The 19,810-nt window shown below is 44.3% G+C and overlaps 9 protein-coding genes across 9 annotated transcripts; 5 read left to right on the top strand and 4 right to left on the bottom strand.

Annotated features, from left to right (window-relative positions):
* The first annotated feature begins 9 nt into the window (after positions 1-9).
* BYT42DRAFT_559306 (uncharacterized protein) lies at positions 10-1,174 on the top strand. Its single transcript, XM_051567106.1, has 2 exons — positions 10-456; positions 519-1,174. Exons 1-2 carry the CDS (start codon positions 339-341, stop codon positions 1,070-1,072), a joined length of 672 nt encoding a protein of 223 aa, XP_051426030.1. The 5' UTR covers positions 10-338; the 3' UTR covers positions 1,073-1,174.
* A 793-nt stretch (positions 1,175-1,967) lies between these two features.
* On the top strand, positions 1,968-3,704 carry BYT42DRAFT_226758 (uncharacterized protein). The gene is made up of 5 exons (XM_051562607.1): positions 1,968-2,700; positions 2,915-3,015; positions 3,089-3,208; positions 3,281-3,372; positions 3,461-3,704. Exons 1-5 carry the CDS (start codon positions 2,201-2,203, stop codon positions 3,503-3,505), a joined length of 858 nt encoding a protein of 285 aa, XP_051426029.1. The 5' UTR covers positions 1,968-2,200; the 3' UTR covers positions 3,506-3,704.
* A 50-nt stretch (positions 3,705-3,754) lies between these two features.
* Positions 3,755-5,322, bottom strand: BYT42DRAFT_491496 (uncharacterized protein; the record flags this gene model as incomplete). The annotated part of the gene is made up of 4 exons (XM_051564084.1): positions 3,755-3,989; positions 4,062-4,396; positions 4,481-4,833; positions 5,022-5,322. The coding sequence occupies 4 exons, from the start codon at positions 5,320-5,322 to the stop codon at positions 3,755-3,757; spliced, it is 1,224 nt and encodes a 407-aa protein (XP_051426028.1).
* Positions 5,323-5,993: 671 nt separating this feature from the next.
* Positions 5,994-7,606, bottom strand: BYT42DRAFT_559297 (S-adenosyl-L-methionine-dependent methyltransferase). Its single transcript, XM_051567105.1, has 5 exons — positions 7,091-7,606; positions 6,743-7,005; positions 6,620-6,674; positions 6,403-6,554; positions 5,994-6,328 (listed from the first exon to the last, which is right to left on the bottom strand). Exons 1-5 carry the CDS (start codon positions 7,392-7,394, stop codon positions 6,143-6,145), a joined length of 960 nt encoding a protein of 319 aa, XP_051426027.1. The 5' UTR covers positions 7,395-7,606; the 3' UTR covers positions 5,994-6,142.
* A 2,178-nt stretch (positions 7,607-9,784) lies between these two features.
* BYT42DRAFT_559295 (uncharacterized protein) lies at positions 9,785-10,237 on the top strand. The gene is made up of 2 exons (XM_051567104.1): positions 9,785-10,153; positions 10,215-10,237. Exon 1 carries the CDS (start codon positions 9,873-9,875, stop codon positions 10,071-10,073), a length of 201 nt encoding a protein of 66 aa, XP_051426026.1. The 5' UTR covers positions 9,785-9,872; the 3' UTR covers positions 10,074-10,153; positions 10,215-10,237.
* Positions 10,238-10,240: 3 nt separating this feature from the next.
* On the top strand, positions 10,241-11,354 carry BYT42DRAFT_491475 (uncharacterized protein; the record flags this gene model as incomplete). Its single annotated transcript, XM_051564082.1, has 2 exons — positions 10,241-10,622; positions 10,801-11,354. The coding sequence occupies 2 exons, from the start codon at positions 10,241-10,243 to the stop codon at positions 11,352-11,354; spliced, it is 936 nt and encodes a 311-aa protein (XP_051426025.1).
* A 1,113-nt stretch (positions 11,355-12,467) lies between these two features.
* BYT42DRAFT_492039 (uncharacterized protein) lies at positions 12,468-14,131 on the top strand (the record flags this gene model as incomplete). Its single annotated transcript, XM_051564118.1, has 5 exons — positions 12,468-12,681; positions 12,771-13,139; positions 13,224-13,838; positions 13,897-14,000; positions 14,060-14,131. The coding sequence occupies 5 exons, from the start codon at positions 12,468-12,470 to the stop codon at positions 14,129-14,131; spliced, it is 1,374 nt and encodes a 457-aa protein (XP_051426024.1).
* A 683-nt stretch (positions 14,132-14,814) lies between these two features.
* BYT42DRAFT_559288 (uncharacterized protein) lies at positions 14,815-16,194 on the bottom strand. The gene is made up of 3 exons (XM_051567103.1): positions 16,053-16,194; positions 15,772-15,941; positions 14,815-15,553 (listed from the first exon to the last, which is right to left on the bottom strand). Exons 1-3 carry the CDS (start codon positions 16,149-16,151, stop codon positions 14,869-14,871), a joined length of 954 nt encoding a protein of 317 aa, XP_051426023.1. The 5' UTR covers positions 16,152-16,194; the 3' UTR covers positions 14,815-14,868.
* On the bottom strand, positions 16,195-18,773 carry BYT42DRAFT_559286 (rab-GTPase-TBC domain-containing protein). Its single transcript, XM_051567102.1, has 3 exons — positions 17,947-18,773; positions 17,435-17,793; positions 16,195-17,369 (listed from the first exon to the last, which is right to left on the bottom strand). Exons 1-3 carry the CDS (start codon positions 18,677-18,679, stop codon positions 16,440-16,442), a joined length of 2,022 nt encoding a protein of 673 aa, XP_051426022.1. The 5' UTR covers positions 18,680-18,773; the 3' UTR covers positions 16,195-16,439.
* Positions 18,774-19,810: the final 1,037 nt, after the last annotated feature.

Raw genomic sequence — 19,810 nt, 5'->3', positions numbered from 1 at the left:
AGGACCGTCATGGAATGCTTCCTGGGAATTGGATGCTACTGCACCTTGAGTGTTTATTTTTGGCATGAGCCAAAACTGGGCCATTGATTGGTGTGTTCATGGGGATAACCCAATGTGGACATCATGTCAGATGGAGGTGAACCGTGCAACCAAAAGAACTATGACGCAAAGTACCCTACGCAGACGCGCATACCAAATTTCCCCGAAAAAGTGAAAAAGGTAAAAAAGCAATCTAAAATGAAAATATGGAATAACATATAAATACCACTTTCTCTGATAAGTGAAGAACTCGCATCCTACAATCTTTCCATTTCTTTCTTGCACTTGTATTTGTTGATATGAAGCTGTTTTCTTCGAGTGTTATCTTGGCGACTCTTGCTGTCTTGAACAGCGTTGGATGGGTTCAAGCGATTTGCGATTGCAAGCCTTCCGACAATGGCTGCTTAACAACTTGTGGTAAGTGCCTGCTGAGATCATGTTATAGACTTGAAGGCTTACCCACAAGGGATGGATTGTAGTGCTGACTACGAACGATTGTATTCTGGCATGTGGACGTGATACCAAATGCTATACAAATTGTATCGATGACCATTGGCCTGGTGTTCCTGCGCGTCCGTCCGAGGATTCATCGAAGGACAAGGACTCCTCTAAGGATAAAGATTCCTCCAACGGCAAGGATTCTTCCAACGATTCAGATGAAACGCACTCGGATCCTTCAGCAACGTCTCCTCCTGAATCTCCATCCCATGCTTCGTCGAGCGCCGCTTCCAATGATCCAACAGGTTCCAGCTCGCCTGTAGCTACTGCGTCGCCGTTAGATCCAGGGGCTGTCGTGCCTACGCCCACACCTTCATCCGCCACGTCTCTGTCCGGCTCTGTACCGTCATTATCGTCTACAGCCCTTTCGGTTGTTTCCCCTGTTACGCAACCTACGCCGGGTGTCACACCGGCCCAACCAGCCGAAGGCCAAGCACCAGGAACGGATCCCAACGAGAGCACGGCCAGCCAAGGTTTTGCACCTGCGATGGGATTCACCCTGCTCATGGTGGTTGGGGCAGTCCTCTTTCACTGATATTCTATGATACGTCAGTCCTACTTGTAATACCATAGAATCCTTTTTTATAAGTTCCTTTATAATCATTTATTGAAGTCTAAATTCCTATATCAAATAAAGTATACCTTGTTTCACAATATTATCGAAGAAGAATAGTCATGGCGACGTGTCTTTAGATCAATTAATGCTTCATAGGAATGAACAAGGATCTATGCAGAAGCAAAAAGAGAGTCAATTTTGCTTGCTTTGGTTTAGGCCGGAAACTGCTGAACCAATGCGGGCAATGAAAAAGTAGGTTAAAATGTTGTTGTGCATTTCAAGGTGGCAAGAAGTACAACGGTGAAATCCATAGTAATACAATATGTCGCCTACATTATTCAGTGAACATGAAAGGTTGAATGTTTATGCCGTTACAAAAATGTAAAATTCGATAAGACTTTAGCATGGTCCAGATGATGATTCTTGCAGTGACAGATAAAGTTTAAATTTATAATTATTTCGAGTAGTTGATATTGATAGGGAAATTTGTGTATCGCAATTATATTGCCTCAGCCAGACTATTTACCAGCTTTACTTGTATCTGCAAGTGACAGAGTGGGTTGTTTAGCAATATGAGCTCATGATATAAATCAGTGTCTTGGCCAATAGTGACGAGACCCATGCGGAACAGGTCAGTGATAGATTGCAGTATTCTAATCTTGTGTCCAGGGGCGAATTCCGCCATGACCCATTTCCATAATTACTGTGCAAATTACCGTTTGCTAGATATCTACGGAAGCCAGATGTTGCCTGGAAGGAAGAAAATAATGTGGAAGAAGACGATGACCTTGCCTATCCGTCGCATGTTATGGATAATATCGCCTTTTTATTGGCGGCCGGTGTTTTAATCCGGAGAAGCGGTGAGATGGGAATTGAAAAAAAAAAATAAAAAAAAGAGGACTTGCTTTTTCCTTTCACAGCAGAAAAAGGGTGACACCGAAAGACAAAAAGACCAGCAAAGAAAAAACAAAAAAAAAACCTGAAAAAAAAGCTTAAGACGTTGTCTATCGCTTTGCTTCCTTATCCTTTATCCTACTTTTTCTATTCTTTAAAACTTCTCCCCTATTTAACTTTATATTTCTTTTTACCTCGCTTGTGTTCCTCCCAATGAACTACTTGTTGGACAGAGGCTCCGAAGCTGCAGCCCACGATCTGGCTGAGGTTCGAAAACTGATCGAAGGCATGAACGCATTGGTCAACAGTCAAGCCTTGCAGCAGCAGCAGCAGCAGCAGCAACAGCAGCAACAACAACAACACCACCACCAACAACAACAACAACAGCAGCAGCAACAGCAACGACACCAACAGCAGCAACAACAACCACAACAACACCAAACGCAACAACAACATGCCATTAACAATCCTTCAACATACCCCTCGCCCTCGCTGCCGACCTCACCGTCCACTTCCTTACAACAAGCTTCCAACTCGACTCCATTCGCACCCGCTTCAGGTAATTCGTCGGCAGACCACCAACAACACCATTCCCCTTCAGCAGCAACCAATACATCCACGACGTCGGCTTCGCCTACCACGGCCTCCGTAGCCTCGCCCAACGATAACTTGTCTTCTTCTAACCCGGCCGATTCGAACGCACTGAACTATAGGTAAACCCATCACTCGCTATTGAAATAGAGAAAATGGTAAAAAGAGGATAAAGGGACCGACAGAATGAGAAAGAAAAAGGACCAGGGAACTGGGACTTGGCGTTTTGAGATGGGCAATGGGCGAAAAAAGAAAAGGGCCTTCATGGTATTTTCTTCACCGGGAGGGTGTTTTTATTCCAGTGCATGGAAAAGCTGACTTGCAATCATCTTACAGCAATGCAACGACGCCTGCGACACCGGCACCCGCCACGGCCGGGATTATTATCGAAGTGAATCATTTACTGCTGAATCGTACCTTGTATTTCCAATTGGCACGTAAGTGAGCAATACTGATAAATGGCACCGTTTCCCCTTCTATTCGGAGATTGACATGATCATGGGATGTTAGCGGATGCCACTATTGAACCTCTTATTGCTTGGTTGCGTGCGTCGTTTAACGATGGTTCGATCTCGGGAATGGTACTTCAGTATAAAGGATTCGATGGATTGTGGAAATGTCTTTTGAACCGTGAGTATCTGGAGTCTTAGCCATCAGAACTCAAAAGAATAACCAACCTTATCCATCCCGATCGACCTGTAGGCGACGATTCCTTGAAGCGTATCTTGAAACAGAGTTTGAAAGGCAACAGCATGCTTCAAATGAGAGTACCGCGCGAGCAAGACCTGCTGAGTGTACGTTGAACGCTTCGTTACCCTCCTTTTTTTTTCGTCAGTGCGGAATAACTAATTATATTACTTTCTTTCCTTTTCATTTTCTCAGTCAGGCTATACCGATCGTCGACTTCTTGCTCTTACTAAACCATAGGCGTAATTCAGGTCCACAACAACCCAACTGCCAGCACCAGACACGGAATGAAAATTCCGGCACGTCAAAAGACAAGAAAACTAATAGTCAAACCTTGTATTCGCGTCTTTTCTTTTTTTATCTTTCTTTTACTTGCCCTTCTTTTTTTCTTTTTGATTGACATTAACACATATTGCATAAATTACGTATTCAAAAATATCAACATGACTTTTTCATTTTTTAAAAAAGTAAGGTCGACGAATGAACACTCTATTTTGCATTTTTCGCTAGTTGGACTTCCTGTCCTCTGACAAACACGCGTTTCACATGAAGGTCGTCATCCAAAAAGACGATATCGGCATCCGCACCAGGATTCAGAGTGCCTTTGCGGTCTTTGATGCCGAGCATCTGGGCCGGATGCAATGTCGCAGCTTCCAAGGCTTCCACCACCGAACATCGAGTAAATCGACGGAAATTGCGTACACAAGCATCAATGGTCACGGTACTAACGTCACAACGACAAAATTAGCTCCTCTTTTTTTTTGGTTTACTGTGACGTCCTCGGTAGGATGCTTACCTTCCAGCCAAGGTATCGGTGCCTTTAATGTAGGCGCCTCCGTGACGGACTTCGACGTCCCGACCGCCTAATTGGTACGATCCTGGAGGTAATCCTGCTGCCGAAAGAGCATCGGTCACAAGGACACAACCTTTGGGATGCGAGTAATACGCGATACGGACCGAATTGGGATGCACGTGAATACCGTCACAGATGATACCGTAAAAGGGACGTGGATCGGGCTTGGTGCGATCAGGCGCTGTAAGCGACGGAAGAGGATGTCGCTCCGGTTGCGCCGGCGGAGGCAGGTCGGTGGCACCGAGAATACCAATCATGGCCGGATCGCGATGATGAAACTAGACCGCGAATTGGATTAATATTGAGCCCGCGTCTTCTCTATTGCCTTCTTTTTTTTTTTCCTATTCCCGTTTTTTTCTTACCGGCATCATGGCGTTGAAGAGATGAGTCATAAAGGTGGCTCCTTTTCGGACACCAGCTTCGGCTTGCTCGACTGACGCAGCCGAGTGACCAATGGAAACGGTGATACCTCGCTTGACGAGATCCGGAATCACGTCCAACACGCCTTCGAGTTCCGGAGCCAGTGTCATGATGCAGACTGTCTTGCCGCCGTGTTTAAGCTCCGGACCGTACGCTTTATCGAACGCGGCAATACCGCCTTTAGCTGATTGGATAATGGCGGGATCGTGCGCCCCTTTCTTTTCCTCTGAAATGAAGGGTCCTTCCACATGTGCACCAAGAATTTCGGAGCCTAGTTCGGCATCTCCGGGGCGCGCTTTCAACAAGGGAAGCACCTATGAGAAGAAAAATTCACCCAACATCAATCACCTGTTGATGAACAAATCAACCAACCAACCAACCACAGACAGAGGAATGCATCGGTTGATGGGATGGAATGGTATTTTACCTTGGAATAAGTTTCTGGCGTTGAAGTGACGACAGTGGGACAAAACGCTGTGCAACCGTCTTGCAGTAATCCTTTGGCCACGGTGTCAATGTCAGCTTGCAGTTGGTCTGACGGTTTGTCATGATCCGCAAAATCAATTCCATACGATCCATTAATCTGGACGTCAAGAAATCCTGGGGCGAGAATCATGTTGTGAGCGTCAATAATCTCGTCCGGTTCTCGACCTTGTGCGAAAAACGCAGAGAACCCATCCACAATTTTCCCGTCTTGAAACCACACATAGGAGTCTTCCACAATGGCATGGTTGATGAGCACACGCGCATTCACAATCTTGTAAAGCTTGCCATTGGTCACCATCGTGAACTTGCGAAATGGAGATGAGTAAAAAAGGTAGTGGCAGAAAGAAGAATAAAGTTTGAGTTTTGCGTCTGCTGCCAAACTTGGAATACGGAGTTCAGATGTTGGCTGCTCTATATTTTTTCCTAGCCAATCAATTTCCCGCGCATAAGTTACCATAGGCCCGACAAGTCGGAAAGTCGCCATGCAAAAAAGTTCGTTGGTCAAAACCAGTCCCAAAAATGGAAAACTGTCATTGAGCCACGTCCAACCTATAGTACATGGGTTTAAAAAAATGCACGCGATTGTGTTCAAATCACTTGTGAAACAAAATAGCAAGGCCCCAGTGGTAAAGCCCTCTAATCAGCAAAGCCAGCAAAGCTTGAGGTACGGAGAACCGAGTCAAGAAAAAAAAAAATAGTAGGAGTGCATACGCCCTAGGCACGCGTGTCGTGAATGCGCACGGACTACCACTGGTTCCCTGCAAAGAAAATCTTATCATACCGATGGGCTTGCCATGCAGCGAACGGAAGATATCCACTGTCCAAAGTTTGGGCCATCTACTTTTGCCAATTCGCTGGTTTTCAGTATATCTCACCATAAAGATGATTTTCACGATAAGAATAGCCAAGAAGTGATTAGATTGAACTGACTACGTCCAATGAACCGATAATGTGAAGCAATAAAAGCGAATGGTGGTGATTTTTAATGCAATGTCTATTGTATAAAGTCTAAAAAAGCGTGTGCGCACAATATGCTACAATTCACAATTTACAATGTAAGAGAGAGGAGGAATTTCCTGTTGTTCTATTTTTATCTCGGGTTCGGTTCCGACAACAGGCTACGTTGCCGGCTCCAATGGTTTCTTTCCAGACGCCCAATGGATGTTAAAGAACGTTTGATATTCCACACACTCGTTAAAGGCCTTGTCAATAAATGCGTCATAGTGAGCCTGCCTAAAATCGCCTTCCATATCGAGATAATTGTATACTAGAGGGCCAATATGTTGAGAAAGTACCAGCAAGTCCTAATTCACGGAGGCATTCCATTTTAGCCAAGATTGAAAAAAAAATTATGACTAACGGGTTTTCGTTTTCCTACCTCGTAAACCATTTTGCCAAGGTAACCACCCCAACATACGGGTATCGATGCATAGTCGCATTGGACATCGATGTAGCCTGCATCATTCAAGCTGCGTCGGAGACGAGGACCGTGATAGATGCGTTTATGACGTTTGCGGAGTATCTGATAAACTAGCGAGATGCATGTGTTTAGAAAAACGTATGGATCCCACTTGACGGATAGTTCAGAGACTTACAGCCGTCACAAAGTTGAGCGAAAAGAGGACCAGCTCTTTTAGGAACAATATCGACCTAATGAGAAAACCAGATCCATATATCAGCCTCATATTGTTTTCTGTGCATTCATTTCCCACACGTACTTCGACGAGATCTACCCAGCCGCCCGGTTTCAGCACCCGCATGATTTCTTGCATCACCCAGCCAATATCGTCGTCGTGATATGCGTTGTACATCATTCTTTGGTGCACATAATCGACGGTCTCATTGCCGTGTCCGATTCCTTCCAAGATGTCTCCCGTTTCAAATCGACAGTTGGAAGGAACATGGATATTCTTTTGCGATTCGGAGACATCGATTATATCAAGTCCATAGAAAGTCGCCCGAGGGAAATCCGACGCCATATCTATCGCAAACCATTTTCGGATCAATAACCTACGTTTCCCAAATCCGGTCACCCGGAAGAAAGCCACCCCACAACACCGCAGTACCTATTGTCCAAACAGCGCTAGAACCACAGCCTAGATCGAGGACGTGGGCATCGGGTTGAGCGAGCATGGTATCGACGGGAGCAAAGTAACTCTGTTGAAACACGTGTTTAAGCATATAGTGCTGATTGTGTTGCCGATTGGTTTCGATGGGTGTATTTGGATAACAATACTCGAGGCGGAATTTGGGCTGACTGTAGGTGGATGAGGTGGCCAACCCATCATCGGCTAAAGTAGACCGACCGGTGGCGACGCTGCCGTTGCTGCTTTTGCCGTCATGTCGTTTTCTGGAAATCTGATTCCCCATGCCAAGCTAATGATTGGGAAAAACGAGGCACTAAAACCTGTGACCATGGAGAAAAGCAAGAATAATAATAAAAAAAAGCGACAACTTTAGACGCTGTTACACAGAGCCAAACCAAAGGTGGCCGGTGACTGGTCGGCACGACTGCGCATCGGATCCATTTCTGCGAGGCAAAAAATGGATCTTGTGCAGGAACCCTTTTTCTTTTCCTTGAGACCCAAATTCGTAGCGTAAATCTCTGTTTGCTGTGAAAGACTGTAACCTATTTTTCAGCACGTCAAAATATGATCGTTGCACCACCGTTGCATGTAGAGCGGCTGATGCAGACCGGATGACACGGCTGTTGCACAATCGCGTTGAACGCAATTTTTCTTGCATATGGACTTGGAATTTTTTCAACACGGCTATTCCTCCATCCCCACGAGCTTATTGCCATAAACGCCATACTAAAAAAAACTCTAATTCGTTCCACATTGAAATTTTTGGTACGTAATTTCTTTGATCAAAAACCGTTTCTCCTTTTCTCTCTTTTTTCTCTCATCTCCCTACATTTGCAGAAAACAAAGAAAAAGTGCGGTAGATCGAGCAGACCCCTTGATTCCAATATCTGAACGGAGATTATAATACGCCGAGATAGTGTCCTGCTAAATAATAATAAAAAAAAGCATAGTCACTTTTGATTCAGCGTGTATTGTATGTTTCTTGGCATCCTTTGACACTGTGGATGTACAAGAGGTGTTTTCTTTTTATATCAATAAAAATGAGTAGCATGGGAGCAGCTTGCAGCTGTGAATGCGGTGTTGTCCGTCATACTATACGTTTTCATCAAGCAAGCAATCTCTAGCTTGCCACGCAAAAGCTCAGTAATATATGACAACCTGGACAAAGTAGAGAATTACCAGCGACCTATCACTGTACTCTTCTCTGCACTCCAAACTGACCGATCTGCAGTGATCAGTCATGGTCACACAGCGAGGTTCGCGTGCATTCTGGAATTCTTCTCTTTGTTGCTGCGATAATAAAATACCAGGGTATACTTTGCTTGAGGGACATTCAACAATTATACATTGTAAATCAGCGCGCTTTTGTAAAATTCCTTCGAAACCGAAAGAAATTTCATCCTTGAATAATGTGGGATGCCTGAAGAACATCGTTTTCTGCATTTGAAATGCTTTGTACTGGACATTATTTTTTTACCCAACAACTGCTGTAAATGATTGATCACGCGAACAAGTTACCTTACCTTATCAGCGCATGCAATTTTTATCAAAGCGCGAGTTTCCGGACAAAACAAGAGAAGCTGGATGTGGATTAATCCTTATACATATTATTGTTACCCAACGCAATTGCAATCGCAATACAAGCTTTTGCGTGCAACCATTGCCCGCATGTGTTCATCTACACGATGATACTAAATACCAATCGATGGTCCTGTATCGGGAAAACCCATCCGATGGCATGGAAGCTTTTGATGGGCTCTTATTGGCCATTTTTGCTTCTGCCATGATAATTTACCCTACGGCTTTTTAAAAATTTCATGTTGAACACGTCATTCCCACATCGTTAAAGCTGTTGAGTATTGGAGCGGATGTGTAATCAAAGGTTAATCCAGGTGGGACATGGAGACATTTGGGAGCACGGATCTCGATATCCGATGGGACTGGCAAGTTCAATGTTTGGCAAACTCAAAAAAAACAAAAAGAGTATCATGTGATTGTGTGGGGCGTTTGTTGGCTTGAGGTAGGACAAAAAATAAGCAAACAAGAAAAAAAGGAAGATCCAGAAACAAAAAATTTTGATAACAAAAAGAACATGGTCAACTTGAACCATTATTGAAAGCCTATTACTTCACAACCATAACTAGGGCGATAATTCCGGTTTTGAAAAAGAGAAGAAGATCTGGGACATCACTTAGGAACGCGTGCTCAGCTGTTTTTGCTCAACTTTGAGATTAGGATGACCATGACCCAATGTCAACGGCATTTGAACATCTTTACTGAGCTTGCCCATCTTTTTCAAGCCGCCAGGTTTCACTCGACCTAAGCTATTGGCATATGATTATTACAGCGACTGTTGTTCACAGAGTGAGAGTCTCAAAGTTTCAGCTGCATAGCGATTTGGACCCTGAGAACCGAACATTTACAGTATTTATTATGAATTCTTTTTGATTCATTTTTCGTTGTTTCCTAGACGTCACCCAGTCTACGGGAAACACGACAGTTGATAAATTGAACAAGTCTTGGCAAAAAAGTGGCAAGTATTATCCAGTAAATGACGTAAATCATGCGATGCATCGTCTGGATTGGTGCCAATCATCCCAAAGAATCAACCGGCGCCTGGCTCCGTTTATAAAAACCGAGCGAAGCCAAACCCTTTTTTTTTACACTCTTTATCTCCTACTGAATCTTTCTTTTTATTTTTCTTCCTTTTTTTTTCTTATCTTTTTTCGCACGTATTTCGTCATTTTCATTCAAACACACCATGGCTTCTGCAGCATCCGAAGACGAAGTCAACAACGTTGAACAGATCCCTGTCGAACAGAAAGGCGCTTTCCATTCATTTCTGAAATCGCTGGCCTCTTTCTCTGGCGATTTATCCTCGCTGACGTGTCCTGCTTTTCTTCTAGCGCCCGTGTCGTTGATTGAATACTCGTACGTAGGAAGGATGAGTTGGGATTTATGAGTTGTGCCGTGGTTTCCAATGGAAAGCGACCGGGTTTTCTATATCAAAGAGAAGGGCAAAAAAAAGTAATAGGAGATATTCTTTTTTTTTTGTGTCGCAGTGAATATTGGACTCAGCAACCGGAGCTGTTCGCAGCTATACCTGAATCGGATGATGAACTGGAACGCATGATTCGATTTGTCAAATGGTATATCTCTTCATTGAATGCTTCGTATTCCAGTCGTGTTCCTAAAGGCGAGTGGGAGAAGAAACCATACAATCCTGTGCTTGGTGAACAATACTTTATGACTTGGGGGGATGTGGACGGATGCGGCGAAACCAAGGTCATCTGCGAACAAGTGTCGCATCATCCCCCGGTCACCGGATTCTACATCGAGAATGAAAAAGCAGGCATTTCCCTAAATGGTCACACGGGACAAAAGACTCGCTTCTCCGGTACTTCCCTGATTTGTGATCAAGTCGGTCACAGCGTCGTCAAACTCCACTCGCGCGATGAAACCTACATGTTCACCAGTCCCTCCTTGACCGTCAACGGTATCTGGTACGCAGGTAAGGCCCCATATTTTCATTTTTTTTTTGATTCCTTGTGGATGCGATGGGGATGGGGATGTTCTATTGATTTGGGGTACGGATGACGGATTGCCGGTTGTCGAATCCAGCTGGCGGTGGCCCGACTCCTTTTTTTTTTTTTTGTTTTTGTTTCATGCTCACTTCCGTTTGTGTATAGCTCCGTATGTCGAATTGACTGGCCATTCGTATATCCAGTCGACGAGCGGTTTCTATGCGACAATTGAGTACAGCTCGCGCGGATGGATTTCCGGTGAACGCAATCACTTCAAGTGCTACATTCGGAAAAACGCGGGTAATTCCAAGGAGTACATGCACAAGATTGAAGGTCAATGGAGTGCCAAATCGACCATCACTGCTTACGGCACCAAGGCTTCCAAACCGTTTTTGGATGTCACTCAACTCAAGCCGGCTGAAATGCACGTCAAGAGCTTGGAAGAACAAGGAGAAATGGAAAGTCGTCGTATATGGCAAAAGGTTTCGGAGGCGATCCGGGCCAACGATACCCAAACCGCGGGCGTCGAGAAGAGCAAGATCGAGAACCAAAAGCGAGCTGAAAAGGCTGAGCGTGATCAAAATGGCACCCAATGGGAGCCCACGTATTTCCACTGGGTCGAATCGGAGCCCACCATCGCTGCGCTTCAACGTATGTTATCCTCCACCAAGTCGAAATTCGAAGCTTCTTCATCAGGCAACTGGGTTTACAAGAAATAAGAGGTGCATTGCGAAAACTAGGGAGAATGAACCTCCTTCCTCTCTCCCCCCTCGAACTTCCTTTACTATTCCTTTACTATAAAAAAAATTCACCACTCATAATTCCGCTCATTAGCGAACAGACAATTCCTTTTCATGGATCCAAATAAACACCTCTTGTTAAAAAGCAATAGGCGTATGTACTCCACCTTCCCTTCCTTGATGGTTTTACTTCATCCCAATGGAAATCGCTATTCCTTAATAGCATTGTAATAACAAAGAGAAACTGACGATATTTGGGAGAAACAAGGTAATACACAAGATCATCCGAGGCCCTTCATTGTGGCCTCGCATCGACTCCTCGTCTTTTATTGCAAAAAAGCAGTCCGCTATAATCCAGTATAGGTATCATTGGCAGTTTCGCGGCGCAAAGCCGAAGATGAATTTAAAGTTTTAAAGGTTTCTGATTGCACATGTTTGACTAAGTCTGATACACTTTATTCAAATTCGAATCAGCAATTTTATGTAGTCAACCAGATGAAAAATGGAAACATAGCAAAGGTAGTATGGCAGCATAGCAAAAAAAAAATGAAGGGTGAATTTGACGTGCCTGTCAACCTCAACAGGCCTTTAATTGCCAGGATGAACCAAGCAAGTGGGCAAGACAGACTACAAAGGCAAACGTGCAAAGCACCCGCCGAAACCGTCGGTGGTTGATGGTTTTTGCATTCGAATGAGATAGCCTTAAAGCATTAGCCGCAAATGTCCAGTAGAAAATAGGGCGATAACTCAAAGAAGTCACCTTGCTTATCTTTTCTTGATGTTGTGAGTGTTGTTAACAGGACATCCGCCAAAATTTTCGTATGTTTATTTTTTCTTTGATCATCAAAAGTTACAAAAATAAAAATGATATCGAAAATGATGCTTTGTGATTGGCGGAACTTGACCGCGGAGATTTTTATGCAAGGTTTGTAATGCAGCCAAACCCTGGGTGAAGTTGACTCTGCTTACTCATATTATACAGGCGAAAAGAGTTTTTTACTTGGGTTTTCCGGGTTCTTCTTTCCGTATTGCTATTTTTCTTGTATCTTGGAAAAAATGAATCAGAATTCAGCACTAGCTCAGAATCCCATTATGGGATCTGAAGAGCAACTTCAGGCTGTGCAGGAGTTGAAGGATCAATTTCGATTGCGCAGCGACCGACTCAAGCAGCTGTCGCAACATCTTCGAGGCGAGCTAGAAGAAGGTCTTCATAAAAACAACGCCAATGTGGCTATGCTTCCTTCATGGATTTCCAAGCACCCTACCGGTCAAGAAACAGGCGAATATCTCGGACTCGATCTCAGCGGTAAGTCTCTTGATACATGAAAACCTTTCGTTGCTCCCGGCCCAAAAAGCAAGAAACTAACACCCACGTGTATCACTGAACGTCGGCAGGTTCGTTTATCCGTATCTATTTTGTTACTTTGCACGGTCAAGGTCGTATCAGTACACGTCAACAAAAGTATCTCATCAACGACACATTGAAAAAGGGGCCTGTCACCCACATGATCGATTTTCTCGCCCAGAGTGTGGATCAGTTTCTCACCTTTTTGGGCAAATCCTCGGTCAGTGAACCTCTGGCTTTAGGCTTTGTGCTTTCCTTCCCGTTGGCACAGACCGCCATCAATAAAGCTTCCGTCCTCCAATGGACAAAGGATTTTGAAATCACCGGCGCCGATAACAAGAACATTGCTGAATTGTTACAGATCGCTTTCCAAAAACACAAAACCCCGGTGGTCGTGGAAGCCGTGATCAACGGTGCAGGTAAAGAAAAGCTCATTCTGAACATATTGCGCAGTAACAAGCAAACTCATTTTTTTTTACGTGTTTGTTCTTTCTGTAAACAAGTCGGTTGTCTTTTGGCCCACAGTTATCGTAGTCTCGATACATTGGTGGCGTGCACCGTCAGCACAGGTACCAATGCTGCGTATTGGGAAAAGGTGTCCAAAGTGGAAAAGTTGAAGGGTCACGTCCAGGATAAAGACAAGGACGGCGATATGATTATCAATACAGAATGGGGTTCTTTCAGCGACAAGCATCCGCAAGATCTGCCACGTACCGTTTACGATAACTGCGTCAACCGTTGTTCAGTGAACCCGGAAATCCATCTTTTTGAAAAGATGGTGTCTGGCCTTTATCTGGGTGAATTATCACGCAGTATCATTGTTGACTTTATGGATCGTCGTCTCTTGTTCGACGGCCAATATTCAAAGGAGATTAGCACTCAGAATGCTTTTGAAACATCGTACATGAGCGCCATCAGTTCCGACGAAACTCCCGAATTGGAGTCAACCAAACATATCTTGGAAGCCATCATGAATATTCCTAGTACCACCATTGCCGATCGACAAATAGTTCACGCTATCTGTGAAGCCGTTGGACGTCGAGCCGCGCGTTTGGTCGCTGCAGCTATTAGTGCTATCATTGACAAGCGCAACGCGTTGGAAGAAGGTCTAACCATCAGTAAGCCATTTTCGCTTTTGTGTTTTTTTTAGCCACGCATTAAGCAGATTCTTTTTAGGTGTTGAGGGAGCCATTTATGAACATTACCCGAATTTCCCTCGTCATGTGAATGAATCTTTACGGTCTATTTATGGCGATTCCGTCGATCGAATTAATATTGGCGTAAGTGCTTGAGGAACAGATGAACCTATGAATGGATGAGATGTTGACGTTTTTTGTAGGTGACCCGCGACGGTAATGGTATTGGTGGTGCTGTGGCGGCCATGATTGCGCGAAAGTGCAAGAACGAGTAAAAATTTCAAATTAACTGTTCCAAAGAGATGATCTGGTTCCTTTTTTTATTTTTTCAATTAAAAATGACCATATCAAGCACGAGTGTAAAAACTCTACAATGTTCATGACGGATGATGAGAGAAATCCATGATTCAAGTATTGACTGATCCATTCCATGATAAAAACAAACAAACAAACAAACAACTGTTTCTGATTTGCTCCTTTTTTTTGTTGGTCTTTCAAAGCAAATAAAGATTGCACAAAAAGAATAAGCAAAATATAGAGTTAAATTCAAGTACCCGATGGCGTAAAAAGGAGACAGATCATGTATATGAAGGCTTGAGTCTTACAGAGGGAAGAATGGAAGTAATTATAATGGGAATTTTAGGGATGAAATCTATTTGTGATATCTGGCTTCAACAAAAGGCATCTTGGTGATGACGGCCTTCTGGAGCTTGTTTCGGACCTTGACATCCAACTCGGTGCCCTTCTTGTGGAAACCGTTCTTGACGTAACCCATGGCAATGTTCTTCTTCAAGTTGGGAGAGGGGCAACCCGAGGTGATCTTACCAATCACTTCACCTTCCTTGCTCAAGATCTCGCAACCATCACGAGCAGGAGCGCCCTGAACGAAAAGACCAATACGACGACGACTCACACCACCCTTGATCTGAGGCAAGATGTGTTCGGCACCCAAGAAACCACCAGTCTCACGACGCGACTTGGCTATCGAAAAAAAAAAATAAGATGAGATCTTTTAGTTCACGGACATTCTCGGAGGACCAAAGGCCAAATAAAGGACAAAAAAAATAATAATAAAAAACGACTTACGAATGGTCCAGGTAAGACCGGCTTCAACGGGAGTGGTGGTCTCATCGAGATCGTTACCGTACAAGCACAAACCGGCTTCCAAACGAAGCGAGTCACGAGCACCAAGACCGGCCAATTCAACACCGGGTTGAGCCAACAACTTTTCGGTAATGGTGACAATTTCAGGTGTGGGGATGGACAATTCGAAACCGTCTTCACCAGTGTAACCGGAACGAGCAATGTGGCAAGGAACACCGGCAACGTCCATGAAACGGCCGTTCATGAAACCAAAGTCGTTCAACGACTTGCCAACCAAAGCTTCCAAAGCCGCGGCGGCCGAAGGACCCTGAATAGCGATAAGAGAGTGATCGGTGATAATCTCCCAGTCGACGTCACCGCCCTTCTTCTGGAATTCAGCCAAGTGCTTGCGGATGTGAGCGGTGTCCTTATCGGCACAGCCGGCGTTGGACACAACGTAGAGGCTGTCCTCGTGTTGCATGACAATGGTATCGTCAATGATACCACCCTGTTCGTTGGTGAACACCGAAAGGGAACCCTGACCCACAGGCATGTTGTGGAGATCGGCCGTCACCAAGGTCTCAAAGAACTTCTTGCGATCCTTACCCACCACTCTAAATAAAGACAAATATAATGATTAGATTTTAAGAAATTACCCCGGACTACCAAAAATAACCATCAATCTCCGCTCTCCCCCACTACCATCTTTTTCCTTTTTCTTTTCTGATGAGCGCTCTCTGACGTTGGATGAGTCCTCGGTCCCTCTCACTCACAATAAGAAGATGAAGAGAAAAAAAAACCATTGATCATTCCGCTCTCTATTTTTCTTTACCTGCTCTGAAGCATGTGAGAGACATCAAAGATCGAAGCCTTTTCACGAGTGTGCAAGTGGGAAGCAAGCATACCCATGTTGCCGTACTGGATAGGCATGGCATAACCAGCAAAAGGCACCATCTTACCACCGTGCTTGACGTGGAAATCGTACAAGGCAGTCTTCTTGACCTAATAACCATATCATTGACACACACCGCGATCACACAGTTAATAACGGGAACATCAATGGATATACGTCGAGCCTCCGAGACGACGGGTGTAAGTTTATGCATAATGTACCTCTTCAGAAGTGGCAGCATAGAAACGCTTGCTCAAGGTGCGGGTGCTCAAAGAACCCAACAAGGCGGTGGAACGAGATTGCAATCTTGAAGCGAGCATGACTTTTAGGTGAAAACGAGAGAAGGATAGAAAGTAAGAAAAAGGGAAAAAAGATTGGTATATTTTTGTTATTTAAGTGATAACCGAAAAAAAATAAAACAAAAAAAAAACTTTTGCTATAGGTGCTTTGGGTTGACTCGGTGGCAAGACCATGGTTCACCAAAGAAGCCGTATTTAGGAGGGTGAGACTCGGTCCAAAGGCGCTTGTGGAGAACCAATTTGACATTCAGTAGCTCCGATGACGGAGCCTCAAAAAAAGAACCGACGCCTGCGTTCATCGTTCATCGTTCAAACATGACCCATTAATTTTTTGAGATCATTCAGTCGTTGACGAAGTCCTTCACGCTCGTTTTCACTATCGGCATATTTCACCTTCATTTCAATCACCATATTCTCCATATATGCCAATTGATCTTCCAAAGCTGCGTTGCGTTGGACCAGTGCCCCGTTCTTTGTACACAAGATCTCCATCTCTTCCTTTACTCGTGCTTCCACTTCCCCTGGCAACGTCTCCAGTGCCCGTTTCAGATCGTTGGCTTGCTGTCTCAACGCATCGTTCTCGTCGTTGGTACGGGCGATATCCATTTTCGACGCAATCAATTGGCTAGCGACCAGCGCGTGCTCTTTATTCAGATTCTCCATGGTTTGCTCCAAATGCCGTACCGTTTCCGACAGCGCCTTGTTCTGTCGACGTAATGTTTCAATTGCCTCCGCTTCCGTATTGGCTCTCGCCGCTTCCACTTGGTATTCTTTCGCAAGACGATCCAGCCGTTTGCGCACAATTTGAATCTGGTATGCATCGTGAATGAGTCCCGACGGATTGCCATCGTATGCGTCGATCATGTGCGATTTCAGGAAATTCACCAGATCGTCGAATTCAAGACTCAGAATCATGGATTGATTCTTTTCTATGAGAGCCAGCGCGATACGATGAATGGCTTCGATACCTTCCGCGAGCAAAATGTCGTAGATGCGGAAAACAAAATCCAGTGGAAACTTGTAAGCAAACAATGTCATGAACCACTGTGAAGCGTACATGTTGGATCGAACCCCTTGCGCTTCAAAATGCCGGTAAACGTGGGGCAGATGATCCGAAAGCAATCCAGCAAACTGATGCAATCGCTGATGCAGCGTATCCATTTGTGGGGTAAAATGACCACGTAATCCATACCGTTGCATCATCTGTACAAGAACACAGAACGCTTCTTCTTCCGGCATCTAATCCTCATACCGTCAGTTATCCTATCCACACGCACAGAGAAAAAGTCTCTTGTGTCACTTACATTCAAAAGTAATGGACCTGCAATGAAGGAAATCCCCTGACAATAGCCGACATTGGTATCGTAGAGAGAAAATGCCTTGACCACGTTGAACAGGGCATCTTGGCCTTCTTTACTTTGAAAGTAGGGATGATGTGGAAAGGTGCGACTCAAATCTCGTACGATGGCTTTTTCGTACACGGATTCCTCCTTAAGAAGCTGCATATATTTGTCTTCCAGTTTGGGATCCTTGGATCCTGCAAAAAGTTGCCAAACCATCCCTCGCACAGAAGGAGGAATTCCACGTTGCACATTCATTGACAGGACTTTTCGTTCCGACTTGGCAACACTGCTGAAATCTGAAATCACCTTGGACCAGAACTCTAAAATAATAACAAAAGCCCCGTAAGCCTCCATCAAAACTCGAGTTCCTCACCCTCTATTTTTTTTTCTATTCCCTCGGATCGCCTTTTTCTTAATCCCCTTGTTCCTTATCCCTCGCCAATCCTCTCCATTTTATTTAGTATTGTGCTTACCCCAATCAATTTCGTTTTCATCGTGTTGCTGATTTTCGTTCTCGTTTTGTACATTTTCCTCGGAAGGTGGATCGGTGCTGTTGGTGTCTTCTTGATCTGACGAAGAAGCATGGGTATCATCGGTGGCCGCTAATCGTTCCAGCAGCATATCGTAGTTGGACGCACTGGACATGTACGAGGTCATGGAGATCATGGTGGAACGATGATTTTTGCGTGCACGCTGTAAGTCGGACTGAATATCGATTTCCTCGGTTTCTTCTGGCTCCTCATGCTCTGAGATTGAATTGGCTCCTTGGAGATCATGGATCTCGGACAATGTATCCCTGTAACCACTCCCTTGGTTCTCATTCACATCTCCTGATTTCGTCAACTCACTCTCCTCCTGAATGCGGTGGCCTTGGCTTTGAAAACTGAGAACATTGCCTGGTGGGGGTTGGGTCACTGTCGATCCTCTTCTTCGTCGACCGGTGACGGGCGCAGGAGATGCGACTTGCTTTTCAACCGTGTTTTCCATTGTCGATACGGTTTCGGTGGATGTGGTGGATTTGATATCGTCAGAGTAGTCGGATTTATCGGCTAAAGAGGAACTTTGTGATCGTAAAGAAGCTGGTGTAGCGGAAGAAGTGGTATAATGGAGGTCGGTAGGATCGTAGGCGTCCAGCGCTTTAATGTCCTGAGGATCTTGAGAGTAAGTGTGAATCTCGTCGTTTGATGCAATGTCACAAGTAGCCATGTTATAAGAAGAAGGAAAAGAAAAGGGAAAAAAAGAAAAAAAAAGGACAGACAGAGAGATAGAAAAGAAGAAGAAAAAAAAAAGATGAACAGGAAACGATCTGTTGAAAAAATGCGCCATTTTTAGCTCTATTATCGGAGTACAATTTATTTTTATCTCACCCAACTCCACCCGTTCAAGGGGCTCACAGGGAGCCAAAAAGCAAACAAGGCGAGACCGACCCAGGTCTCGGATCCAAAAACGCTAATGGAATCCAAAAAAAAAGGGAACAAAAACATGGCCTGTCATGTTTGTGATCCGACTAAGCTAATGATACTATACCGGCATTTTCTATTTTTTTTTTACTGCCACGAGCTTATGCAAGTACCAGGTGCTTACCAAAGACCTGATCTGACCTGAATTGCCAAATGACCACATGATGAATGGCCACCCACCATCACTCATGGTGGTCCTTTTAGCAATTCATGGCTCGAGAAGCAGAGGGAAAGCATGAATAGGGGAAAGTGCAACCAAACATCGCCTTCCAAACATTCATTAATTGGTGGTTGCACTTGATAATATCAAATGATACCACTGGCTTGATTATCATAATTGCCATGATGGTTGTGTTCAACTATTTTATAACATGTTACGAAGCACGAGCGCCATTTAATTTTTTGTCCTCTCGCTGTTATACGATACACGTCTTGATCTAGCACAAAGAAAAATAGAAGCAGCGTGAAATAAACCACAGGAATACCCCACATAAATATATTCATTCGTTGATCCTTTTTTTTTTTTAATTTCCTCTCTCTGTATTCTATAACATGTGAAACCCGTAACAACCAATTACGAGTTGACGCACAAACAATTTTCGGAAATTCAGCTTCAGTTCACGGATTCTGCAAATATGTCTTGAATGTGATCTGTATAACGCTGACAATCTCTTTACAGACAAACATCCACTAGGAAAAGTCGAATCCCCCAACAGTGATCGTCTGACAGGCAACTTTGGCCGCATGCAGGAGAAACCTCACATAAATGACGATACAGGTTTTGTTATTTCAGGAAATAAAAAATTACACTCTGCTTTTTTCTTGACGCTGTCTGCTGAGGAAGCTCACAAGTTCACCAATCACCTCATTTTATGTT

This window comes from Radiomyces spectabilis (assembly GCF_025331425.1).
Source record: "Radiomyces spectabilis strain NRRL 2753 chromosome Unknown BYT42scaffold_3, whole genome shotgun sequence".
NCBI lineage: Eukaryota > Fungi > Mucoromycota > Mucoromycetes > Mucorales > Radiomycetaceae > Radiomyces > Radiomyces spectabilis.
Note: the sequence above shows the minus strand (reverse complement) of the source record. Positions and strands in the feature narration are given on the sequence as shown.